The 27,568-nt window shown below is 28.5% G+C and overlaps 1 protein-coding gene across 3 annotated transcripts; it reads left to right on the forward strand.

The window, feature by feature from the left end:
- Positions 1-8,280: 8,280 nt before the first annotated feature.
- On the forward strand, positions 8,281-26,560 carry LOC129981803 (uncharacterized). Of its 3 annotated transcripts, none has more exons than XM_056092819.1 (2): positions 8,281-8,566; positions 24,498-26,560. In XM_056092819.1, exon 2 carries the CDS (start codon positions 24,572-24,574, stop codon positions 25,724-25,726), a length of 1,155 nt encoding a protein of 384 aa, XP_055948794.1. In that variant the 5' UTR covers positions 8,281-8,566; positions 24,498-24,571; the 3' UTR covers positions 25,727-26,560. The 3 variants fall into 3 exon arrangements, with proteins under 3 accessions (XP_055948794.1, XP_055948793.1, XP_055948795.1); XM_056092818.1 differs by having other exon boundaries at positions 8,281-8,562; XM_056092820.1 differs by lacking the exon at positions 8,281-8,566 and adding an exon at positions 22,285-22,335.
- Positions 26,561-27,568: the final 1,008 nt, after the last annotated feature.

Consider the following 27,568-nt stretch of genomic DNA (forward strand, 5'->3'; position numbering starts at 1 on the left):
TAGTAAATGCGGGATAAGTTTAAAAATTGTGAAAAATGCTTTCTTACGTATTATTATTCCATTTCCATTTGTAATGTTCCATTAAAATATCCTGAGTTTTATTTTTAATTCATAAAATAAAATAAGGACTGTTTTAGGAACTTAAATAAAAAATTACCTAATAACATACGCACACACACACAAAGGAGGGTGTGTGTGGAAAAAATTGGCTTTTAAAACGGAAGCATATATTTTAAATTTCACAGATATCTCCAAATTTTTCGTTTAAAATTATTCAAAAATTAAAGTGTGGAATATTCAGACTTTAATCTAAAAGTTTTAATCAACAAAATAAGATTTTCTTCCAAGAATGAAAGTGAATGTATATATATGCGTCTATCATTCTATTTAAAATATCGACCATTGGACGTAGAGATACTAAATTTAACACACGTATATTTGGAAGAAAAAAATATGCAATTCAGTGCATTTAAAAATATTAATACAAAAAATATTATGTCTTACGTAAATTATCTTAAAATTTTAAAAAAATTCATTAATTTTATTGGTTTATCAGTCTTTGCTTAATTTTATTCTGTAAAAAGAATACAGATCTTAGATAGCATGTATGTTTTATAGTAAAGATCTTCCGTTTATATTTACGTACGAAAAGATAAAGTTTTCACATAAAAGAGAATACTAGATTTTTAAATATAAGATAAGATGTATTTTTATTATATCAGGCTTCTTAAATTATTTATTTCATGTGTATTTGAATTATTTATTTGAGTTCCAGAAATTCAAAAGCTTTGAACAGATTTAATTTCAAATAGTAGTAAATTTATCACTGTTAAATTCTCTTATTGATTTATGTGCTATTAATTAACTGAAATGCACATTTAAATGATCCACTTATTTTAAAACAATGGGAATCGTTTGTGATGGTAATAGTTAAGTTCATGTGTTTTTTTTTTTTTTTAGAATGGAATTTCTATTTCGGATTTTTTTAAAGTTTATTGATTTTCATTTCATGAGAACTATATTTAGCATACTTTGATTTTGAATGAATAATGCAGAGAATTTATATGATTTGGAAGTAAAAACTATTTTTTACTGTAAATTTTTAGAAAGTTATCAAATAATTCTCTTATTTTTTGATAAATTAAAATTCTAATTAAAAATTCAAAAAATCACTTTTCTACCCTCCAAAATATATATTTGCCAAATTTGATAGGCAGACGGCAAGGTGTCTACAGAGCCAGCATATACACTTAGAGACAAAAGTTTTTTCCCTGTGTTTAAGCATCAAAATTTAGTTAAAATACCAATACATTTTCTCGCCAAATACTCTTGCCAACAGATAACATATGTTTTAGCAAACCTAGACTAATTACTCCCTACCCCCTTTTTTCAAAGAGCTACGCGTGATTTATTGGCTTTTTTATGAGCTGTACGCAAATGGTTGTACGCATCTGTCATACAACCGAAATTCACATCGTTAAATCGGGTGAGTTAAAAAAAATTTGTATTGTTTTTTTTTTTTGCATTTTTTTAAATTTAGCATTGTTTAAATTGTGCTATTTTTAATTATTTCTTATATAATTATTCTTATTTTATAATTATAATATTCTAAATTCTAATATTCTAAATATAAATATAATATTATAATATTCTATTAAATATAATTATTCTTATTTTTGTTCTTTTTGTATACTTCATGCCAAATTTGTCGGCCACTGCCGATCAGAAGATAATTTAACAAAAACTAACAGTGAAATTCCCGGATTCTTACCAAATCGAAGATTATTTTTCTATTTCAGAGGACATTGCATCCAGGACCGAGCTTCCACATGTAGAGACATGTTAACTCTGGCTCGAAAAACTGGCCTCTACAAATCGGATTATATATCAAATCAAATATCTCTCACTGGCCCTAGGGGAAAGCCCGGTTGAGATGAATGCTTAAAGATGGCTCATATTACAAGAATCACACACTAATTTAGCATAAACTAATTTTAATGAACTGGACGAACGGTTGGGGCACTTTACATCGATTAACGCTATTACAGTACTGAATACAGTTTTAATATTTTAATACGCTATTACACTACTGAACACACACACACTTATATATATATATGTGTGTGTTTGTGTATTGTGAAAAAAGGTGAGAAAAATAAATAATAGAAACTGGAAAGTAACATTACAATCACTAACTTAATTTAAATAACGAATATTAGATGATATGCAAAGACGTAAAATTAAAAAAAAAAATAATATTTGTTACACTTTTATTGTCTGTAAAGATTTCCCGGGAAATGGCTCAAAAATAATTTAGCATGTATAGTTTCTTATTGTCGAAATACGCAACCTGCTATAAAGAGTTCTTAAATGTCAGACTGAATTTGCTGAAAACCAAACGATGGATTTTAGAATATTTAGCCATGTCAATCTTGATAACAGAATTTCTGATTCCGGGAGAAATACATATGTAATGAAAATGTCTAAAATAATGCTAACAAGATCTGTCTATTTTATACATTTCCCATAGAGTCAAAGCAAAGTTTTCTTCAAAAAGTCGAACTTATTTTATTAATACCATGCCAACTTCTAAAAACCATCCAAGTAGTACAACTACGTATTTTCTATGAAAATGGGCAGCTTCTATCATGTAGGCAGCCAATATTTTTATAAATTCAACAGAAATAGGTGTGTTTAGAAGATTTAACCATTTATTTATTGATGCAGGAATTCGAAAATAAATATTCATAACGATCCCATCAGAAATCCATATGTAATCAATGTGCCTAAAGCAGTAACAATAAGCGATTTGTTGATTTTGTAGATTTTCCATAATGTCAGGTAAACTTTTTTCTTGAATTTGAAACGAAGCTGCTTTTTTGAAGCCTTGCCATCTTCGGAAAACCATCCTGGCAGTGAAAGTATTACTTCCTTGGCTGAACTTGCAGCCTCGTTCGTGCTGGCTGCCAGTATTATTACAGTAAATAATATTAAAAAACTGTGTAATGCCAAAGAGAAAGTAAATGCTTGAGCCCAGAAATCGTATACTCTATAGAATATTAAACTATAGACAGACCAAAACAGCTTGATCATACTGCTAAGGACAACATTGAAAGCCAGGTAAGAAAGAAAATTATCCATATAGCTTATTGTTTTGATAATTTCCTCGTAGATTTGCAGCGTGTCTTCGTGGTCATATTTTTTATTTCGCGTTTGAGATGCGCTGGAAAATTTTAGAAAAAACAATTTCATACAATAACATGCGTAGCAATAAAACCCGGGTATTAACGGATAAACGTTATACAGTATTACAATATTAAGGCCCGTCAGTACATCCCGAAGAAATGTGCAATATTCTTTGAAGTTTTTAGAAAATATAGCTGAATTTCTAATTACTTTGTGTGCACGATTTCTGATATTCGTTTTGAAAACTGACACTTCAAGGCAGACAGTAAATAAACTCATTAAAAGAAAGTAAAGAATGATTGAAATTTTCAGCTTCCTAGATTTTTGACTGATTTTCAACGCCTTTGAAATTAATTCAAATTTCTCCATCAAAAATAGAATTTCATGACGCGTACAAAAGAACCAGATATAACCAGACATATCTAAAATAATTGTGGTTATTTTGGCCATGCTTAGCACGGATTTAAAGAAAAGGAGACGAAGTAATACTTCAGATGTTAAAGAGGAAATGAAAAATATATAGATTCCATACACCAAAGTGCTTCGTAAACAAATACGTTTGTTTTCGATCGTTTGTTTTTGAATATTGTGGGATCTTCTTAATTTTTTCATTTTTGATATGTGAAAGAGAACAAAATTGGGCAGAAACACATTTCCAAATTCGATTTAGTTTGCAATTTATTTCCTTTTTTCATATTTTAAGCCTGCAAGGAAAAGCCACATGCATTTAATCAGTTCCGAATCTATAAATCCATAGTTTTGTTTTGAAGAATATATTTTTTACAATATTGGATTCAGCAGATATTCTTTCATGAAAAAATAATATTTTCTGAAAATAAACCAGTTCAACACGCAATCGTATTTCTATAAAATGCTATTTTATATTTTCCATTTCATTTCGTCTAATTGATTGCTTTTATCCTATATAAAATGAGATAAACTATAAATTGGTTTATATAAATATATCAATGTATTTTCACTCAATTTGTCAGATAGTTATCGCCAACTATAAAGATATATCTGACAGTTTCTTCATTTGCACATAATATTCAATAAAAAAAATTCAATGCAATGCGTTGAAACATCCGGTATCAGAAAGCAGTAATTGCTTTTAGTTTTATTTCTATTTTTTCACTGAAAAATGTTTCTCTTTTTTCACATGCACGAAAAGACTTCATTTTTTGCTGATGTTTTATTTAGAATTATGCTGAGTAGCTCTCAATTTTTATGAAAAGCTAATATATAACAATATTTTTTCGTTGAAAATAAACTATCATTAGCTCTTAGTCATCACTTTTTATTTTATAAATTAACATAATAACGGTGGCTTTTCACGTTTATGACAGAACAAAATTTTGTTCGTTTATAAAGTTTACCTCTAAAACTGGTGCTTGACGTTGTTTATTTTTTTGACATCCACATATTATGCCACATATAGACTTCAAATAATATTTCCATTTTGATATAATCAGTAAAAAAAAAAGAATAATCGAAACATTAATAGTTACAAACAACGCTAACAAGAATAAATGCCAGAGTGTGCAGTGTTTTACTCAATTTTCTGGATGTGATCCAATATTTATATTCTTTATCATGTCATCTGATTTAGAAGAACAATCCCGTACACTTTGTCCTCGATAATCATAATACTGCAACAGCTGTGGTCAAAAATATTACAAGCAAGGGAATTTCTTTCAAATATCACCTCTTTAACCCGTTCTGGATAATAATTCTTCAATTTTAAAGGTGAGAAAAATTGCCCAAATGTGTAATTACAGAAGCTAATGAACCCAGCAATGCACCATATTAATGGTGCATTGCTGGAAGAAACAGAAAACATTCACTGATTCTGAGTATAATTGTAGAAAAAATATCAAATGCAGCTGACAAACAAAACAAGAAACAAATGAAGAAAATTTTTCAGGGAGAATATAACATTTGCAATTATATATTGGAATGGCCTGAAGAAATTGGCATCAGAAACAGTCAAGGAAAACCAAAATCTGGTAGCATAACGATAACGAATGTTTTAGAACAATATTTGCGTTTTAAATAAATTTCAACTATAACACATTACATTATATAATATCGAATAATAATCTGCAATTTAGAGCAATATGTTAAGTTTAACTGTTTGATGTTAACTAGTGAAAGTATACCACTCATTTAACTACTCTTAAATATAAATCTGAACATTTAGAATAAAATCAAACAGTTCTTCTGAAATAAAAGCAGAAGTTATAGGAAGAATTAACGTTCATTATTTTTAATAAAGGAATACATGTAATAGTTTGATTTACATGCTAAAGTCCTACATACATTATTTTAATTATTTCAAAAACACCCGTAACCATGGGTTCTTAAGCCTTTCTTATTGTAACTACTTTCTTAAAAACTGCAGAGAAGCTCGAATTCATTTTTAAGCTATCAACCAAAAATATCTAAGTTACATTTTTATTTAAGTAATCAACTGCAGATATGTTATGAAAAATATTGTAAGTATTGTAAAGAACTAATTTTTTGTTGCTTGAAAATTTTTGATAATATCTACGAAAATATAAAACGGGGGGAGAATCATAGGATTAAAATATTATTTGGAATTTTTTTTTTTCATTACGAAGCTGCAAAGTTCACTGATATTCGAAGTAACATTTTTTTTATCGGTTGGCGATGCAAGCATTTAAAACAATAATATTCATTAAACAAAAACTAACATTTATACGCATATTCAAAACAGAAAAGTAAAAAGAAGTAATTAATGCATAGGCAAAAATAAATACATCAATTACACGTAACAGATATTTCATTATTCAAGAGGATTTGAAAAAACTTCTCAGGTTTATTCCTTCGTTGCTGATTTTTTTTATATTGGTCATGGCATCCATCAACTAAGTTAAATTCAAATCATACCTTCATCTTTTCTAAGCATGCTTAATGTTACGGAAATGCATGTCAATAACTGGAGGAAAGTACGAAGGTTTCTAAATTATTGTGAATTTTCAGAATTCCTCAAACAGTTTCATTTGGATTAAAGCATTTGGAGAATTACATTAAATAAAGTTCCTTAAAAATATATTATTCCTTACTTTTATTATGCATTTGTATCACAATGAAAAATTATTCATGTTAATGAGTTACTATTTAAAGTACTATCTAAAAAAATATAAGCAATCCACAAAATAATTGATAAATTTCTCAGAATAATAATAAATACTGTAGAATATGCTCACTTTTATTGAAAATGATTTTTTTGCGTAGTTCCATGGTTAATTGAATATAGTTTTATCACCAATTTATAAACTAAAGTTTTCAAATGATATAGGTTAAATTATGATTTAAAAAGTTGCTAACTGAATGAAAATTCAAAGGCTTTTTACGTTAGATATTTTAATTTAAATAAATAATTTAAAATTTAAATGTGGTCTATAAAGAAGTCCGATAATACAGTCAGTCTTTTTTTATGAAATTACTTTTAAAGGTCGAAATCTTTTGTTAAAAATGGAAACTAAGTTTTTAAAAACGTAATACGTGAGTTATAACATATGGAAAGTAACCCATAATAGAAATGAACAAATAAAAAAATCTATAATATTATTTAGCTGAAATTAATTACGTTTGTTTATTTCCTATAATTTTGACTTCAGTTTGCAGTAGTTGAAAAATAATTACAATTTATCCTGTGGCATAACAGTATTATATAAAAACATGTTTTCTACAGATTTTGTTATATTACATATTTACATGCTTACTAAATTGAAAATTTAAAAATATCAAAGCAAAACTTAATTCTAAATCAAGATGGTCCTCTGTTTCTATACCAGAGTCTGTTTTTATAGAGACAAAAAAAAATCAATTGAAATCATTGCATAAGAGTTTTTTTATATTACTTGCTGAAAACCTTTTAATATTCTGGTTGATCAGAATGCATAAAAAAGAGTTTATTAAATTTCTATTGTAGGATATAGCGAATGATCTTATCAATATCTAAATTTCAGCATAAAAGCTCAAATCTTTCTCTATAAAGAAACTTTAAAAAGAAACTATGGTCAAATATTTCAAATAAAAAAACACCTCAAAGCATGATGTTTTTTCAAACTTTCATGAAAATAAAAATCATGGAAAAATATATCTTTGATGTACGGAATTAAAAAAACACGATTTGAATTTTTGCATTTTTTTAAACAGTTGGAATCAACATGAGAGTATTTCATAACACTGAATCATTTAGTTTCCTTTCAAGAAAAGCTGAAAGAATTCATAAAATTAAATATATTTCATACTCTGAAAAGACGTGACAAATATTTTGCTTTTTCTTTTTCGATGTTTCAAGACACTGACCGGAAATTGATAAGGAAAAAAAAAACAATTTGGGTTCATTCCGATTTATAAGAAGATAACGATTGAAACCTTTAGAAATGTTTTAATTTGTTTTATGTCCACTTACAAGCATTTTCGTAAAATCAACAACGAAATTTCAGAAGATATAAAAGCTTTTTTTTTTAAAAAAAAGAATTTAATTAAATTATATAAAATCCACTGGATATGTGAAAAAAAATAATTTAAAGTTTCCTCTAGAACTTTGAAGTGATTTTTTGACTGATTAAAATTGATCATTATGAGTAAATTTATTTTAAATTCATATGAATGAACAGTATATTTTTCCTTTCATAATTTCAAAACCAGATATGTGGAACTTCTTTAAAAATTACAAAAAAGATGTTAGCAGGAATTAAAATGATATCGGCATTGCAATGAGCTGCCTTTCTCTGGCTGTCGAAGAGAGTTCAAATGATGAATGGTCTACCACAAATGATATTCCTTGAAGTTTCACCATCAAGTCTTAATCTTGATTATCTTCTACATAGAAGTATAAAAAAATCATTTTTAAATTTAAATTTCTTATCACTAGTTTAAACATTCTAAATTATAAAAAAAAGTCATTAAATGATTTTATTATAATTTGCATATATATTAGACTTTATTATTTTTTTTATCCCTCATTTATCCTGCAGCCGTTTGAATTTCAAATAACAGATGGCGCCCCAGTCTCCTACAATAACAGTCGCTACTCTCTGATCCTCCATGTGTGGAATCCATAAATTGACGAGTCTGTTTTGCTTCCTCAGATTTGCTCGGCGTTACATCGGGTTTTTAAAATTCTTCCAGTAAAATATAACATGCGAATTTTTCAAATGGAAAAAGAGTCTTTCGCATTTCTTTTGCCTCGTTTCTTGACTATTTTAATATAATTACATTTTTGATTCCTGTTCATCTTCCCTCTCCGGCGAAATCTCTAGTCTGTTGTCCATAGAAATTGAGAAGGAGGAAGCCATTAATTTGCAGCTGGAGTTAAACGACGCTACAGTTGAACTTTTTGTGAGTATGTTTGTCTTAATATTTTCTGACTCTAGATTATATTTTGGTAAATTGTTATGAATATGATGTATATTCCTTTTTGGAAGATCATATCCTTGAAGACAACAAAGTCACTAATATTATTTTGAAAATCATGAAAAACTGAAGCCACGTCATTATTCAGGTAGTGGAGCAACAGGTAACGCAACTAAGGTAACAGGTTATAAAGCAGGTTTGCATTGTAAAACGAAAACAATGCCATCGTTTCCAACATAATATTTAAAACAAATAAAAAAGTCTGCATTAACTGAAAGATTTAAACTATTGTATTTTACTACTATCAAATAATTTTTTTGAATTATTGCTAGCAATTCATTAACCTTATTGAAAGCATTTTGGTTTCTTAATAACTGTACATTTATCAATTATAGAATGTATCTATAAGAATTTACATGCATTCTTTTTAGATATTGTTTTATTAATATAAAATTAATTATATTTAACTATAAAAAATTCCGAATTGGTTTCTTTTTTATGTTGCGTTATATAGTCCTTTCTTCTTTTTCTTTCATTATTATGGTTTTGGTTTGTATTAAAAATTTGTATTAAACTCACAAGCAATGTTAGATCTATATTTTGTTTATTAGTTGATTTTAAAATGTTCTTTTAGATTTTTAAATTCTGAAGCAAAAAATTATTTTTAATTCTCTTTACGGATAGCGATCTATTGGAAACATGTTTGTATAAATTTTGTATACAGTTTAGTTAAAAAGATGCAAAAATTAAAATGGTTTAATCATGTGTCTGAAGATGTGACTATTTAAAGCAGAAATCCAATTTCCTTTGCAGTTCAGAAAAGAATTCCCAGGTTTCTGAAAAATGAAAGTTAGATTGAAAAAATTTAATAATGTATAAAAATGAATTGTAAGCTTTTTAATTTATGAAATTTTTTTATTCACAGAATATCAATTATGTAAAGCAATTTCGTTACTTTTTATTGGTATGAAATATGGTGCATCTTTTTATTTCAATACTATGGTTAGTATCAAAGTTTAAATATATTTTAATTTTTAATTCTTGTTTAGAATAATTTTCTTTTAAGCAACTAAAATGCTGCATACTCTTTTTATTGTAGCATTTATTATTCTTATTATTGTCCTTGTCTTGCTCTAGATTCAAGCACTTTTGACATTTATTTTCACGTCTACATGTTTCACAATGATTTATGTTTAGTTTGACATACTAAGCAATGTGGGCTTTTAATACTTCTTCTATTTGATAGACCAGAATATATTTTATAATTTCTCATTACGAATAAAAACACATTATCTGTTCGTAAGAATATTTTGAGGGAGAATGTATTGGTATTTTAATTAAACTTTGGTACTTAAACATATGGAAAAAAGAATTCTGTCTAATGTTGTGTATATGTGCTTGTACACTACAAACAATTCCACTTATATCGACTAGATTTGCAAAACACATACTTTGGAAAGTAAAAATGTAATTTTTAGAGCGATATTTTTATTGTTTATTAATATACTTAGTTGAAGATTAAGCGAAATATTGGCATTTTTCAATATAAATTTCCGAGATTTTTCAATAGAAAAAGGTTTTTACAGCAGTATAAAATACCAAAAAAAAAAAAAATCTTCCTAATGGCCACAATTTTTTACCATATGGTTTTCTTTATATATTTAATAATTTTTATGAAATATTTTTCATTTATTTTGCAACATCATATTTCATTGTTGAATAGAACCTGAAAACCGTTTTCATTTTGGCTTTTTTTCCCATCATTGTCACCAAGATATGAAGGTTAGGTTTATTTTTCTATGTTGAGTAAGTTTCTACATTGCATATACTTATAATAATTTTCTTCAAAATCAATGAACGTTGGAAATTTTTTTAAACTGCTTCCATTTAAAATTCACTCCACTTGTATGAGTTTCCAATTAACTTAAACTTACATCTATCTATACTTATAATAAAGCTCAATGTGTGTGTGTGTGTGTTGGCGCTCTGCAGGCCAGACCGTACGACCAACAGCTACGAAATTTGGCACGTGTATACCTTGGAGGCCGGAAATGTGCACCTCGGGGTTATTTTTTTTCGAATTTTTAATTAGAATTCTATTAATTAAAAAATAAGCGAAATTTTAGCGTGTTTCTGCTATAACTTCCGAAAATATTACCGCACAAAAAAGATTTTTACATCAAGTTAAAGATCAAAAATTTATCTTTTAAATGATACCAATGTTTTAACCTTAAAATTAAATTTCTATTTTTAATTAATTTTTAAATAAATATTTTAACTATATTTTCAACAATTTTTTTCGTACAAAATAAAAATAAAATTTAAGCTGCACGAGCACGCTTCGCATTCATGAGAAAAAATTAGCTTTTTTCAAAGTGTTGCCATCATAGTGATTAAAGCTCCAACTAAAAATAAATTAAATCTTTTTGGAAATGAAATCTGCAAAAATATAATTTTCGGCACGTGTCTGTAGGAAATGAAACAAATATGAAATATTTTTTCTAAAAAATAAATTCAAGAAAAATTATTTTATGATCTTTTACACTATCTGTATTATTAATCCAATAAATCAGTTTTATTTTAAGGCAAGTTTTGTTTAATATGAACAGGATATCCATTCAAATCAGGGCCACACAGCTAATTTGTAAACCGTTAGTAATAGACACAGACCTTCTAAAATGGTCTAAATGGAAAATGATTATATTTTATGTAACTTGATCCAATAAATACTCTAATATGTAACGAATTTTTGATTTTACATAAAGCATCTGCTGTGGAAATCAAGTTTAACAAAATGTTCTTGAAACACTAATATTTTAAATAAAGAATTAATTTCCAATCAACTAAATCAATCACTTAAACTGACTGATTTATGAAAATTTAAATATCACTATTAAAAAAAAAAAAAGGATAATTTTAGATTTTCCATCGATCGTTTTAAAGAAAATACGCCAATCAGCGCACAGGTTTCTCAAGATTAATTGGTCTAAGATTATGAAAATGGTGAGTTTTTCTAAATTTTTAACATTTTCATAAATCAGTCTTAGTTAATCGTGGAAAATAGAAACATTCATTCATCTATTTAAAATTTGGTGTGTCCAGAATATTTCTCAGAATATGATACCTTACTGCATAAAATTTAGACTTCATAATTTTTGAAATATATTTATAGGCCGGAACAAAATATTATTATTGATTTCATTTCAATCCTTTTGAAAGCAAAACTAAAAACTGAATTTTATGCTAAATCTGAGAAATTTTTGTTCAGTTATTCTTTGAGATATTACACAAATCATGAAAAATATTTTGTAGTTCACATAAGACTTAAATACCGAACGATTCTGTTTGCAGTACTCATATTCAATAATAATAATAATAAATAAATAAAAACAAAAATAATAAATAAAATAAAACGCTTGGTTTCATTAAAAAAATATCTTTATATTAATTGCAATGTCAGCATTTCCACTTTAAATTAAAGTTGAAGTTTTACCGGACAACAAATTAGCAAAATATATATATAGTAAATTGAACGAAACGATCTAAACAATAGTATAAGTTTGGTATGACTATCAAAATTTGAAGATTAAAAATGTTTTGTTTGAGAAGCTATTAAGAGACAAGTTACTTAAAATATTTAATTGAAAATTGTAGCGAGCAGTGATACTGATGAACCGGCTGGTCGGCAAAGGCGATTAGTATTTATATAAAGCTCAATGTGTGTGTGTGTTGGCGCTCTACAGGCCAGACCGTTTGATCTACAGCTACCAAATTTGGTACATGTATACATTGGAGGTCAGGAATGTGCACCTGGGGTTCCTTTTTTGAATTTTTAATTAGAATTTTAATTATTAATTAAAAACTAACTTTCCCACCAAAAAATCTTTTCATTTTCGCCACTGCCAAATGAGTAAGGCTTCAGTTTTTTCCCCAACAGTAATGAGGCTAGGCTTAACATTTTTCGGCCGATTATTTCAAACGATTCTGTTTACTTTCTTAATGTTTGATGCATTTAAAATTAAACATTGTTAATTAATCGATCTTTCAGATTCATTCAGAAGTACTTTTAAATTAAAATAAAACAGAATAAAGGAAATAAAAAATTTATAATCGGCATAGCGTTACTCCAACTGGCGTAGAAAAATTCACGCATTTGCGTTACCATAACTGGCATTGAAAATTCACGCATGCGCATTGTGTTCTGATTGTTGTGACTGATTGCGGACTTGATTTAAATTATTTTTAGGTTAGTTGCATGCTTTTTTAATTAAATTGTATTTATGTTAGTTATATATTTTTTGTATATGCTTGAAGAAGCTATTAAAGTAGGAATTGCATAAAATATTTAATTATTAAAATTTTAACAAACATTAAGATTGGCGAACCGGTTGGTCGCCTAAGGCGGCTAGTGTGATATAATTGAACCTATTATTCAAACTGTGACATGTTAGCGATAAATCATTTTGATATGCTTTGCACTCTTATAAGATCTTGCAGTGAGCTTTATTTACTTTAGTAGCTCTACTATCAACAGTTAACACATTTTTTTTATTCCCTATCATTCTTGTTTTATATAATTTTGAAATCTTGACAAAAATATCGTGAATATCTCGTGCAATAAAAATTCTTAGGGTTGTTTGTATTATATATAATAATAATAATATTTTATTATATATTATATATACAGGGGTGTTTGTGCTCCGGGGAAACCCCGGAATTCCGGGGATTTTGAACTTCGATACCCGGAAATTCCGGGGATCGTCGTTCAAAAGGAAGTAGGAATAATAATGAATTATTTATTTTGATCTGGGTAATTTTGTTTGCTTTGAAAGCAGAAAACGCAAGGTCAGTGTGTGTGGTGAAAACTTTTCCTTTCTTTCTCCAAAGGCAGTGATAATGCGTGAAAAGGGGGAAAAAACTTCTTTTTTGTTCTTTCCTTATTGCGAGTTATGACTCATTCCCCCGGTTCTCGGACATTCTCTTCTGGATTCTTTTCGGCAAGTAGGCGCGGCAGAAAAAAAAGGAAGAGACTTCGTTCGACCAGATGTGCGATCACGTGACTCTGGGTTCAAAGGTCTTATCTCTCCTGGCGTGGCGCCAATAAGTAGAGAAGGGGGATTTTTCGCCGTATTAGCTATTTGTCATTGATCGCTTCGCAACTTTTTTTCTCCGCTGTGTAAAATTTTCGTTTCATTTATTGATGCACGTGTAAATTTTTCATTTCGCTTATTGAAATATTTTTTTATTTATGTTCGCAAGAGAATTTCACTTTGAAATTTCAGCACATGAAACAGAAATTACCCCTTAAAAATTCATATCTAATTAGTTTTACAGCATTAGATCCAGAGCTAAGAGGTAAAACCAGTACAATATTAGCTTTTGAAAAATTATCATCTTTTATGTCCCATATTTTTAGTGATAATGAAAAGTCAAAAGTAGAAGCTGAAATAAGGTTATACCAGAGTGATAATGATATCACCAAAGAAATGCTCTACACATCTGATGAAAGTGGAAATCAAGTCAAGTGTACAATTGATAAATATTGGTCTAAAGTTTTTAATTTAAAAGATGATTTCACAAATGATTATAAGTATCCTACATTGGCTAAATTGGTCAAAGCCTGCCTTAGCTGCTTCCATGGCCCATTAGTGGAAAGTGCATTCAACTTAATGGATACACTTGTCACTGACTATAGAACCTCTCTTAAGATTGATTCCCTAGATGCAGTGCAGACTATTAAATATGATTTAATGGCTTCTAAAGAAACCTCATGTGAAAAATATGGCTCAAAAAATCCAATGACTGATCCAATTCACAAAGATCTCTTACTGAATATGAACAGAAGTTGGAAAACATATCAAGAGGACTTAAAAACATGTATTTCAGATGAGTCACCCATAAAATTCTCTGAAAAACCTTCTACATTAGCAGAAAAGCAAACTGCTTCTAACTCTGCATGTGCTGTTCTCGAGGAAATTTCTTCAACTGTAAATGAGGAAAATAAAAGTCAACCTTCCTGCAATTATGAAGTTCACCACAAAAGAAAGACAAACCCACAAACATCAGAAAATAAAAAAAAAGCAGCAGAAATTAGATAATTTTTTTAAAAAGAATTAATTCAGGTAATTTAAAATATTTGCATAAAATGTAGTAGTTTATATGTTTGAAAATTTATGGTTATTAATTTTGCAAAAAAAGTAATTCATTGAACTTTTATAATTAGGTCATTCAATACTTCATAATTGTAATTTTTCATTTCTCCCCCCCCCCTTCTCGAAACTCCAAAATGCCGGTAGTAAGTCCGTAAAAGTTTCAGGGGATTTTTTGGGGTCCCACAAACACCCCTGTATATATAAATATTCACAAATAATATTCTCAAAAGATACTTCATTTAATATTTTCATTTCATTAATAGAGACTTTGATTTTAAATCCGTGTTTGTTTCCAACTAAAAATGCAAGTCATTCGTTTATTTTGAAAAACCAATTCAAAAACTATTTTTTTTATATGCATATTTAAAACAGAAGTGTAAAAGGAAATAATTAACGTGTGGGCAACATTAATAACATGGATGCACGTAACAAATATTTCATTATTTAAGACGATTCATAAAGTCTTCTACTTTTCGTTGTTTTACCATTTTTTTTATATTGGTCATGGCCTTAACTGAGTCGAAGTGCAAATCCTGTCTTGATCTGTTCTTAGCACGTTTAATGGTACGAAAATGTATCTTAAGAAATGAGAGCAAGTATGAATGTTTCTAAATTACTGTGAATTTTCAGACATTTTCATTTAGACTAAAGCGTTGAGGGAAATAAATTAATAGAGTTCCTTAAATGTATCGCATTGCACATTTGTTAATTTATTACTACTTAAATTACTCTAAAGCAAAATATATGCATTCACAAAATGGGTAATAAACTTCGTGCAATACTAATAAATACCGCAGAATATCCTTTATTTACCCCCAAAAAAATTTTTTGTTCAAATTCATTAGTTTAGTGGAGAAAATATTTAAAAAAAGAGAAACATATCTAATGCGTAATTTTTCTAATATGAGCAGTTGAATCATTTTCGTTTCATAATTTCATCGTTTTCTATAGTATAATGTTTAGATTTCATAGAAGAAATTATAATAAAGTCAGTGGCATTGGTCGCCCGAAAACTTCCTTGCATTCTCTCCAATAAATTTGTCATGCCAAAGAACGCCATAAACAATAGAGCCACACAATATTTATGAATTTACCATTTTTACTGCATCTGTCGCATCAATCTTGGCGATTGGAATGCGGTTAATATTATCCGAAAAACGAATTTGTGCTTTATACAGTGGATAAAAAAAGTATTGGCAATTGCCTATAAATGATCCTATTTGCTAACAAAGTATGTTTACAAATTTTATTTTAACATAGCGATAACAGAAGGAGAAAAGACAAACAAATATAACGAAATTTTCATTTAAATATTTTTTTAGTCAGAATCTACGAGAAAATCCAAAATTTACATGATAAAAAAAGTATTGGCAAAATTATGAAATTGACAAAATTATGAGCGAAAACAAAATCGGTATATGTTTAGTACTTTGTATGCATACCTTCTGCATCTATAACAGCTTGTAATCTATTCCTCATAGAGGAAACGAAGGTCTTTGTTGTACTGTTGGGAATTTTGTGCCACTCTTGCAAGAGTAAACGTTTGAGGTCGTCTTTACTTGAAATTTTATGTTTTCTGATTTCTAGATCCAGCAGGTGCCATAAATTTTCAATTGGATTGATGTCAGGCGATTGAGGTGGGGTTGTTAACTGGCTAGGAGCATTGTTGAGTAGCCATTCACGGGTGAGATTCGCTGTATACTTGGGATCATTGTCTTGTTGAAAAACGAATGATGTTCCTAAGCCAAGATTTTGGGCACTGATTTTTAAGTTATGGCGCAAAATGTCAATGTATGTACCTTCTGTCATAATACCATCAGTAAAATACAGATTGCCAACTCCATTAGCTGCCATACAGCCCCAAACTAAGACGCTGCCTCCACCATGTTTTACAGTAGCAGTTAAATGTTGCTCTTCCAATTCAATATTTGGCCTCCTCCACTCATATCGTCGTCCATCACTGCCGAAAATGTTAAACTTTGATTCGTCGGAAAAAATATAACTGTGTTCCAAAACTCTTCGGATAAATCAACGTGGGATTTTGCGAAATCTAACCTCTTTCTCCTATTTATTTGCGAGATGAATGGTTTCTTTCTAGCTGCCCTTCCATAATAACGTCCCTCGTGTAAAACATTCCGTACAGTCTGTACGCTGAAAGTCTTTTGCGAAGTGAAAGCAACATCTCTAGCTATCTGGGGTGCACTTATTTTAGGGTTTTTCTTAACATTGTTAATAATGGCACGTTTTTCTCTTGTAGAAAATATTCGAGGTCGTCCACTTCTAGTCTTATTTTCCTTTGATCCTGTTTCCTTGAACTTTTTTACAACACTTCTGACAGTAAATAAACTTATATTCAACTGCACTCCTATAGCACGATATGTTAAGCCTTCATTTCTGAGCCTAATAATCATGTTTTTAACACTAATGTCCAACTCCTTCGATTTCGAAGATCATTTTACTGCAGTAATCGCAAAATAATGCATAGACACTTTTGGAGTAGTTTTGCAGACTTTATAACGGTATAGTTTCTTATAAGTCGCAACACGTGACTTCAATGTAACAAAATTTGCAGAGCAGTTAAAACTTTGCCAATATTTTTTTGACATGCAAATTTTCGATTTTTAAAGAAAAAATCGTAGAAAATGCAAATTAAAATAAAAGTTTTACTATTTTTATATATCTAAGATGTCTTGTATTTAATTAAGACAGCTAAAATTGCATAACATTTTATTTATTTGTCAATATGAATAAATTAAGGTAATTGCCAATACTTTTTTTACCCACTGTATATGTTTTTATCAAACACGAATTCCATAGATGAAATTATATATAAAGGAAAGTTGCTAGTTGAATGAGATTTCAAAACAGTTTTATCTTAGATATTTTAATTTAAGTAAATAATTAAGAGTTTAAGTGTGATCTATAAAATGAACTGAGTGAAGAGTCATTTTTTAAAAATGAAATTGCTTCAAACTATCAAAATTTGTTATTGAAAATTGAAATTTAGTTTTCAAAAACATAACGCAAAGAAAACTCATTGCCAAGATAATTTTAAAAATTTATGTTGAGTTACAAAAAAAAATGGAACGATAAGCATGCTTCATCAATATTAAATTTGCCGCACAAGAGAAATATGCAATTCAAAAACACCTGTAACGTTATTTAGTTTAATGAAGGAAGGTCAAGTCAATGTTTGTTTGTTACTGAACAATTTAATGAATTTATTTTCTTTCAAAGAATTCTGAAGGACAGTAACAAATAATTTACTTATTTGTTACTGAATTTATTTTTTTCAAGGAATTCTGAAAGATATTGTGAAAATCAGATATTTTTCATGTTTTGAAAAGAAGTGAATATTATTTTGTTATTGTATGCGTTTGGATCAAACACTTCTTACTGAAATAACGCAGCTGCTTTTACGGATTTAAAATTAAATCAGCATGTTATGTGTTTTAGTTTAAAAGCTTCTCACCACTCATTTCATTTAAAATTCAATAAATAAATATGTTTTTCAAAAAATGGTAAAGTATGCACACTCAAAAATGAACTTTTTCTTGTATATTTGTTTTTATAAGCTGTGGTTACGTCGAATGAATCTCAAGTCTTCTTTTTCTATCTTGTGGATTCTCTACCAGTACTAGCTGTGCTCCTCGCATTTCACTCCCCCCCCCGTTTTATTGTCATTTATGAATTATTTGGTCCCCTTCATTTTCGTATATGATACTACAGATTGATTTTACATTTTTATTGACCATTTTATTATTAATTATTGAAAAGCGAAATTATACTTTAAAATTTTATGGAGATATAATAGAATTGTATAAAACTATTGAAAAGCGAAATTATACATTAAAATTTAATGGAGATATAATAGAATAGTATACAACTTATGCAAATTTGATTTTGTCTGAATTTTAATTTTCTGTAAAAAGTCTGTAAAAATCAACACGTAAATTTGAGAACAAACTCAAAATTTTTCCAAAGTAATTTGTAGAGTTTTCTGAAGTTTTAATTACAAAGACTCAGTCAAATTATACAAAATATTTTAATGTCCCACTCAGATTTTAAATTGATGTCTATAAGTAATGATTCAAATTGATCATTACCGGCAAGTATATTTATAGTTCACTAGCAGACCCGGCCACTCGTTGCTGTGGCTAAGGTTTTTGTTATATTACATAGTAGTAAACTATTCAAGGGAAACGGTAGGAGAACACCAGTCATGGGGACCACCATGCTTTTTTACACAGATGCCATTTGTAAAAAAAACATGGGGACCTCCATGATTGATTTTCTACTACCGTTGATATTGAGCAAAAATCAATACAAAAAAAATTTAAATTTCTTTATTTTTTGTTTTCAAGTTTGTAACAAATGAGTACATTACAAAGTTGTTAGTAAAAAACACGTAACACTTAAACTTGTAAATGAGGTAGGTAGGGCAGATAGTTTTAAATCTTTTATTAATGTTTATTAATAAAAGATTTAAAACTATCTTAATGTTTATTATTTTGAATTATAAATACTTTTAATTTCAATTTAATTTAGCACTAATCGGTGCACAATATTTTTGGTTAACCTGTCTTTAGCTAACTCAAATAGATTTGACGGTTTCCCTACATGTGAACATGCAACATATAGTTGCCCATGAAAAAAACATGGATTTTCTAAATCTAAACCACAAATGGACATTATTTGGCCTTGAGACTTATTTATAGACATGGCAAAAGCTAAACGAATTGGAAACTGTAACCTTTTGAATGGTATCGTAGATTCTGATGGTATCATCGAAACACGTGGCAACAGGACCACTTCTCCTTTAAACTTTCCAGTTAAAATGGTAGCTTCAAGTATATTTCTGATGATCTTTTTGATGACTAAACGCGTACCGTTGCATAATCGAGATGGATTCAAATTACGCAGGAGAATAATAGGTGAACCAATCTTTAATCGAAGGTTATGTGGTTAATTTCTTCAACATCAACATTTTTGGCTGCCAAAATAGCCCGATCACTGTGCCAGTTATGATTCAAGTAATTACTCTGTATATCCGGAAAAATACTCTGAATCAATTCATTTTTTTCCCTGAAGAACAGTGCAGAAATTGTCTGGCAGTTTAATGCATTGCGTATTTGGTTGCAGTTCTATTTTACCGTTCCCAATATCTAGTAATTGTTCAGAAAATATTTGTGCTGATGGATCATTTTGCAATTGTACGCGCATGTTTATGGCCAATCGAAGTGTTTCAACACTTCGCCATAAGAATGATTGTTTTAAATATGCATTTTAATTAAAGATTGTTGAACAATGAAGCACTAATAATTAAAAAGCAAGAAGAATTGCACTGTATTACTTTTACTATAATATGAATTCAATTTATACTTCAGTCTAAATAACATGTGGTCGGCTATGCTAATACCAAAAATTGAAAAAGTAAGAACAATTGAATTTCATTGTATTGCGTTTACTACGAAATAAATTTAACTAATACTTTAGCCTCAGCAACACGTGGTGTTATGCCATTAAATTGTAGCTTATGTGAAACGTTGGTACTTTTAACACAGCGCCATCTGTTAATCCAGTCAACAGATACCGCCGTCTGTTAGAATCGCTTGGAGCTAACAGATAATTGTGACTGTCAAATAATGAACAAATAATTTGTTCCTTCTTAAAACCTTCCTTCTTAGTATAAACCCTTTATGATGTATAACAAATCCTCTCACTTCAGTGATACAGATTCTGGCTTCCTCAGCTTAAAGGAAAGATTTTTTTTTTAAAAAAAGTTCTATATTCCACACATGAAGTTGCTATGAGATTTATTCCGTCATTGATACATTTGTCTGTTGCAATAATTCAGAATTCATTTACAAAATGAAATCAGTTTCAGAAACATTTATTAAATAATGATAAGCATTGTAGCTGAAGTGAATGATAGCTGAGTTGATGATAGCTGACATAACTTAATACGTGCATGCAGTTTATTAGTAAAGAAATGAAAAACTAAAACGATTATTGTAACCATTTTTTATTATCATATCTTCAATAATTTATATTAAAAAGATTAAATTTCATTTAGCATACAAATGAATTAATATTTTTTTATTATCCGATTAGAGGAACTTATTATTGGCTCGCTCACTTACCTTTTTTACGATATGCTTAACAAAAGAAATAAAATCATTTAATTGAAAATTCAATGAAGGTAACAAATGTTATTGCCGTACAACATTTTTCTTAGTAAACAGTCAAATAAAGAATCGGAATTCATTCAAAACGAAAAGTAATAATTATCCGTGTGCACCTCCAAGTATTTTTCCAAACTTCTTTATAATTAAAAAAAAGCAGAATTTTAGTATGTTATATTAATCAGTGATCCGTTAAAACGTTTGTAATTAATCATTTTCAAATAAAATATCTTATTTCTGAGAATTGCCACCGTGCACAGTAATACAAAATTCAAACATAATATCGTGATACTTTATCCGTTGCAACGTATCAAATTTATTGTATGCATTAAAAAATAATTGTGGAAAAGGATATCTTATTCCTGAGAAACTTTTTCGGATAGGATCATAAATAATTCGAACATTCAGATTCGAAACGTAACGCAAATGCGTGAGTTTTTCTACGCCAGTTGGGGTGACGCTATGCAGATTAGAAATTTTTAATTTCCTTTATTCTGTTTTATTTTAATTCAAAAGTACTTAAGAATGAATCTGAAAGATCGATTCATTAACAATGTTTAATTTTAAATGCATCAAACATTAAAAAAATAAATAAAATCGTTTTAAATAATCAGCCAAAAAATCTTAAGCCTAGCCTCATGACTGTTGGTAAAAAAAACTGAAGCCGTACTCATTTGGCGGTGGGGAAAATGAAACGATTTTTTTGGCGGGAAAGTTAGTTTTTAATTAATAATTAAAATTCTAATTAAAAATTCAAAAAAAGGGCTATCCTATCTTTTAAGTTGGATCAAACTGCACACGGTGTGCAAATTTGATTAAAATCGGTTAAGTAGTTTAGGAGTCCATCGCGGACAAACAACGTGACACGTAATTTATATATATTAAGATATAACTGAATAACAGTATATATTTCCTTTCATAATTTCAAAGCCAGATATGTAGAACAACATTTTTAAAAATTACAAAAAAATGTTATTAAGATACAAAATGATATAGTCATTGCAGTGCTTTCAATGTCGCTTTCGAAGAGAGATCAAACAATGAAGGATCTCAGATCAATGATATTCTTTGAACGTGTATCATCCAGTATTTATCTTGCTTTCTATAAAAAGTCAGAATTATACAAAATTCTTTTTCATATTTATAAATGTAATATAGTAGTTTAGGCATCATGAATTAGAAAAAAAAATCTTTATAGGATTTCGTTACATTTTGCATATATATTAGACTTTTAATATTAAGTAACTTTATTTACAATAGAATTAAAAGCATCCGGATTTTTAAGCTTTATTTATCCTGAAGATGTATCAATTTCGAATACCAGATGGCGCCTTGTTTTGCTGTCATAACAGCAAATACTCTCTGATACTCCATGTATGGAATCCCCCAACTGACGAGTGTGCTTGGTTTTCCAGAACATGGTGAGAATGTCATCGTAGTTTTAAAATTTTTCTAACCGAGAATTTGTTGCGTTGTCTCGCATTTTTTGGCGACGTTTCTTTACTATTTTAATATATCCAGCTTTTGGATTCCGCAATCATATTCTTCCTCTCCGGCGAAATCCTCCCCCCCCCCCAGTTATTAGCCATTTTTTGTTGCTCATAGCAACGGAGACAGACGACCATATTGATTTCGCTCCACTTTTTGCGAGTAATTTTGTCTTAATATTTTTTCACTCTAGAATACATTGTTGTAAATTGTCATAAGTATGGTAACCAATCCCTTTTGGATGATGTTTTCCTCATCAAAATACACTACTATCTTGTCGAAAATAATAATAATAATAATAATAAAACAACTGAAACTTATGTCGTTGCTCAAGTAATGAGTAACAGGTAAAGCAAGTGAAGCAACAGGTTATAAAGTAGATTTGCATTAAAAAAAGAATTATGCCAACGTTTCCAAAAAGAAATTTAAAACATTTTGATTATAAAAATCAAGTGAACATTCTGCTTAGCTGTGATACTCAAAATGTTTTATTTTGTATTATTAAATGAACTTATGAATTAATGCAAATAATTCTTTGGCCTTATTGTACTCATCTTTTTCCTCAATAACTATATATTTATCTATATAGTTATATATTACTATATATATATAATTATATATTTTAGAATTTATCATCTTCATTTGCATTCATTGTTTTAAGAAATTAATCTTTTTCATAAAAATTAATTGTATTAAACAATAAAAAAAATTCCAGTTTGGTTTCTTTGTTATGATGTAAAATTTTATTCTTTCTTCTTTTTCTTTCAATATTATGGTTCTGGTTTAAATTCTAAATATTTTTTATTGACTTAAAAATTTCAAACTCGCAAGCAACATTAAATCTTAAAATTTGGCTATTAATTTAATTTAGAATGCTACGTTGGATTTTATAATTTCAAAAACAAAACGAAATTATTATTAATTTGCTTTTATCGTGTAAAATTTAATTAAATCATACATTTATAAACTTTGCATTATTCTATAGGTAATTTACTAAGGTTCACAAATTAAAATGATTTAATTTTTGTGACTAATTAAAGCCAAAATGAAAATTTTCTCTTCATGCCAGAAATGAATTCAAGACTTCTGAAAATGAAATATTAATTGGGAAAATTAAATAAAGTATAAAAATAAAATTAAGTACATGCTTTTATAAAAAGTAAATCTTTTATAGCAAGCTTTTATAATAAGTAATGTTTTTTTATTAAATTTTAAATTCATTTTAATATTTTATTTTTAATTTATGTTTTGAATTATTTTGTTATTTTCAGCTAAAATGCTGCAGTACTTTTATTGCAACATTTTTTTTTAATGTTATAGTTTTGCTCTAGGATCAAGAACCTTTTGGAGCCAATAGTTTTGAATTCTACATCTTTAATAACGACTTATTATCTATAATAATTTATACCATAAAAATGCTTATTTAATACCGTTTAAAAAAGCATTATCAGCACTTTTTTCTTTCCGAAAAATGACTACTAACAAAATAAAGTATAGAAAATATTTCCAAATTTTATTTCAGATGTCCTTATTGACATATTCCATAAAAGGAGCGCATGAAATAAAAATAGAAAGTAAAATTCAGTATTTTATTTCCGATTATTATAAAAAACGCCCATAGAATTTTAATAAAAATTAAGGTTTGAATTTTCATTCATATACGAAAATGTTCCTTAAATTGAATTTAACGAATCTAGAAAATATTTTAAATTCAAAGACAGTGGACGATAACTAAATTGGTACAGTTTCTTTTCTTTTCTTTTTTTTTTTCGCGCATTATAAAGAGGTAAAAAATAAAATTCAAAAAATTACAACATTCTTATCATTTTTTTTTATTTAATGAGGTGCGAACTGAAATATTTGAAACAATAATACTGGGCTGACATTTCCATAATCCGATGCTTAATGAAACTGAATTTTGCATCTATCTCTCCAAAATGGACGATTCCTATAGAGCTTCAGCATTTACTTTTATTTGCAGTAAAGATTGATTTGACATTCAAGCAGAAAAATTATTGTTTTTTTTTTATAAATTTCAGTATTTTTTACAATTCCTACTCAGGAATATTTATATATATATTTTTTTTCTTTTCAGACTGATTGAAAGCATCCACTCTCCCCATCAGGCTGATTGAAATACTTCAATCCACTACTTATACAAACTGAAATATGATATTCCTACCATCTCTAGAACATATAGCAGCTGTTAAAGTAGCATTAACTGTCTATAATGACGACATCGCTCACTTTCTTGGTGAATTCATTGAGACATATAAATATGATCCCGACAATTCATTCAGTATAAGCAAAAGACAGGAAGAAAGAATTAGAGAAAGAAAAAAAGAAATTAGAATAAAATTACTCACACAACTTCCAGAATCACTCGTGGATCGAGTTGTGCATATCCTTCAACCAATAGTCGCCGAAGTTCATTTTTGGGTTAGAGACCATTATGATATCATAAAACACATTCAGAAGAGACATATCACGAATAATTTATGCTGGAAGTCGGAAGGAACAATTGATAGAATAAAAACTTCGAAGCTACTCATTCAAAACGCAAACGTTAATGGGGAATTGCGTTTTGCTTTAGCCTTCGCGTACTTTTATGAGCAAGATATTTATTCACAAATGTTTCAAAGTTTGACAGAGAAAGAAAGAGAAAGGATTTATCGCAACGATTCAGATCTTGATGTCGGATTTTGGATGCGGTGGGACAGAGAAAGGGGATCTTCTTCTTGGACTTATAATGCAGAAGACTTCGAATTTGATTACTGGGAAGAAGTAATTACTTTATTGAACTATAGATGTAGACGCGTAAGAATAAGCTCCTTTTACAGTGATTTAAATGATAGATATGATAAAAGAAGAATCCTACATAGTTTGTGGCCTCATCTCTCATATGTGGATGATTTGCGTGTGTGTTACTATTTATCTGATAAGTCTGAACGTGACAAGATCTTTCACAATCCACGCTCACCCTTTGAATCAAAAACAAAAGATCTGCTTTGTTCTTACATTGATTGGCCTTTACAAACCATTTTTCTAGATGTGGTAAACCAGATGTGGGACCGTTTAACTCCTGAATGTTTTGAACATTTCTTGTCTTACATAGTGCATCAAAAACTCTCGAAGTCAATGGAAGATTTCGATTACTTGAAACTTTTTAAGGATTTGTGGAATCGGATTCCCGATAATTACAAAGAACAATTTGACATGGAAACTGTAATTTTCTCTCGTGCATTGCTGCGTTATGACAGAAAAGAGAGCACTTTATCGATTGCGGAAACACTTGAAAAATGTAGAAATTTGATTATCACTTGAAAAAATAAAAATTTGACTATCACTTGAAAAATGTAGAAATTTGACTATCACCTGAAAAAATAGAAATTTGACTATCACTTGAAAAATGTAGAAATTTGACTATTTGGAAAACCAAGGAATTATTGGCTTAGTTTGAATTATTGGAATCTCAATAAATCAGATATTAAATGTTTTTTCATCCAATTACAAGTATAAAATTTGCGAAAATCTATTGAAACTCTGAATAAGACAAGTAAAATTTAAACTAACTCTTGTTTCAGGAATAGCAATTGAAATACTGAAATGGCGTAGCTTGTTTTAAAATATAAAAACAGAATGATATTCCGAAGATTAAAATAAAAAATGAATAATTAATAATTTCTGATAAGTTTTCATCATGATATAAGTAAACTTTCTATAAATTAAAAAACAATAAATCTACTTTTTTTGACATAAATGTTATTCCGTGTACAATGTATTGCTTTTTATAGAATAAGTTGATTATTTTCCCCAATGCATTAGGTATCATTATACTTGTCTTCTATCTCGAGATTTCCTTATAACATGTTTTTGTAGCGGGTGTTCCCCGTTAACGATTGCAACAAGGTAAATAAAATGTTTGAACATGAAGGTAGTTATTTCTAGTTCGTGGAACAACGTGTTGCTTATATGTTTAAGAAAACCTGTTACTGGATTTTCTTAAATTATTTTCTACGTTAACTGTGGTCGATCAAGTAATTCGAAACCTACACGTTTCTGATGGAAATATTTCCCCGAATTTTACCAGCTACAATATCAATATTTACATTTCATTCTTTTATAACATTTTTATAGTTTGTAAATTTTGAATAACAATGCAACATTCAGCAATGATCTGTTGAACTTTTTTATCTAATAAAAATGAAATTTTACTTATTTTAATATAATTTTTTCACAAAACTTGTCGTGCCACCATTCGTACTGCATTCGATGTATATACACTTCTTCACTTGACTTTACGCACCGCGCGGGAGATTAAAAATAAATTCCTTAAATGAAAAATTTTATTCAAAATATTCGTATTGCTCAGAAAATGAACATAAATATTACTAAACCCGAACTTTGATTCTAAAATTAGAAAAAAAAATGTAATTGAATCTGTGATTGTACTATCAATTGATGAATTCAAAGTTATATCTTTAGCGGAAATTTCTCCTGTAATATTAAGATGTAAAATATGACGTATAGATCAAGCTACAATTGAAAAGTTGTTGGGCATTGTCGATTCGTTAATTATCAAATTCGAGTATTGTTTCATACCTACAAATGTTTGCATTTATCCATTTTTTGTATCAATTATTGGAGAGATGATTTTAGTTTGAAATAAGCTCATGTTCTGACTGCTTTATAGGAGACATCTAGTAGTGAATTTATGAAAAATAAATGTTGAAATATTGTAACATTAATTTTAAGATACAATTTATAATAATAAATTTTAAATTGAAAAAAGTGGAAAAAAACTTTTTTAATGCTATATTATTTTAATAAATTAAATACTGCTGTCAAATTTTTTGCATTTATTTTCTTCAAAAAGTTTTCGGTACAACCATCGGCATTCTTTTCCTTGTTTTAGTCGAACGATATTCATAAAATTAGTAAAACCAAGTGACTTTCCTTAATGTTTTTAAATTCTTTTCCTGCATCATCAATTTTCGTCATCACAGATTTTATCTCTTTCCAATGAAATCCAATGGAAACTGAATGAAATATTTTTTTGTAATACTTGTATGTGATTAAAATGTCTCACGGAGATACAAATCTCTGTAATATTCTTGACAAGGCTTTTTTGAATAACATTAAAAAACACATAAATTTAAAAATATA

The sequence above is a fragment of the Argiope bruennichi genome, chromosome 8 (genome assembly GCF_947563725.1).
Source record: "Argiope bruennichi chromosome 8, qqArgBrue1.1, whole genome shotgun sequence".
NCBI lineage: Eukaryota > Metazoa > Arthropoda > Arachnida > Araneae > Araneidae > Argiope > Argiope bruennichi.

Coding starts and splice junctions, on each gene's coding strand:
- LOC129981803 (XM_056092819.1), top strand. CDS start 24,572: ATGATATTCCTACCATCTCTAGAACATATAGCAGCTGTTAAAGTAGCA.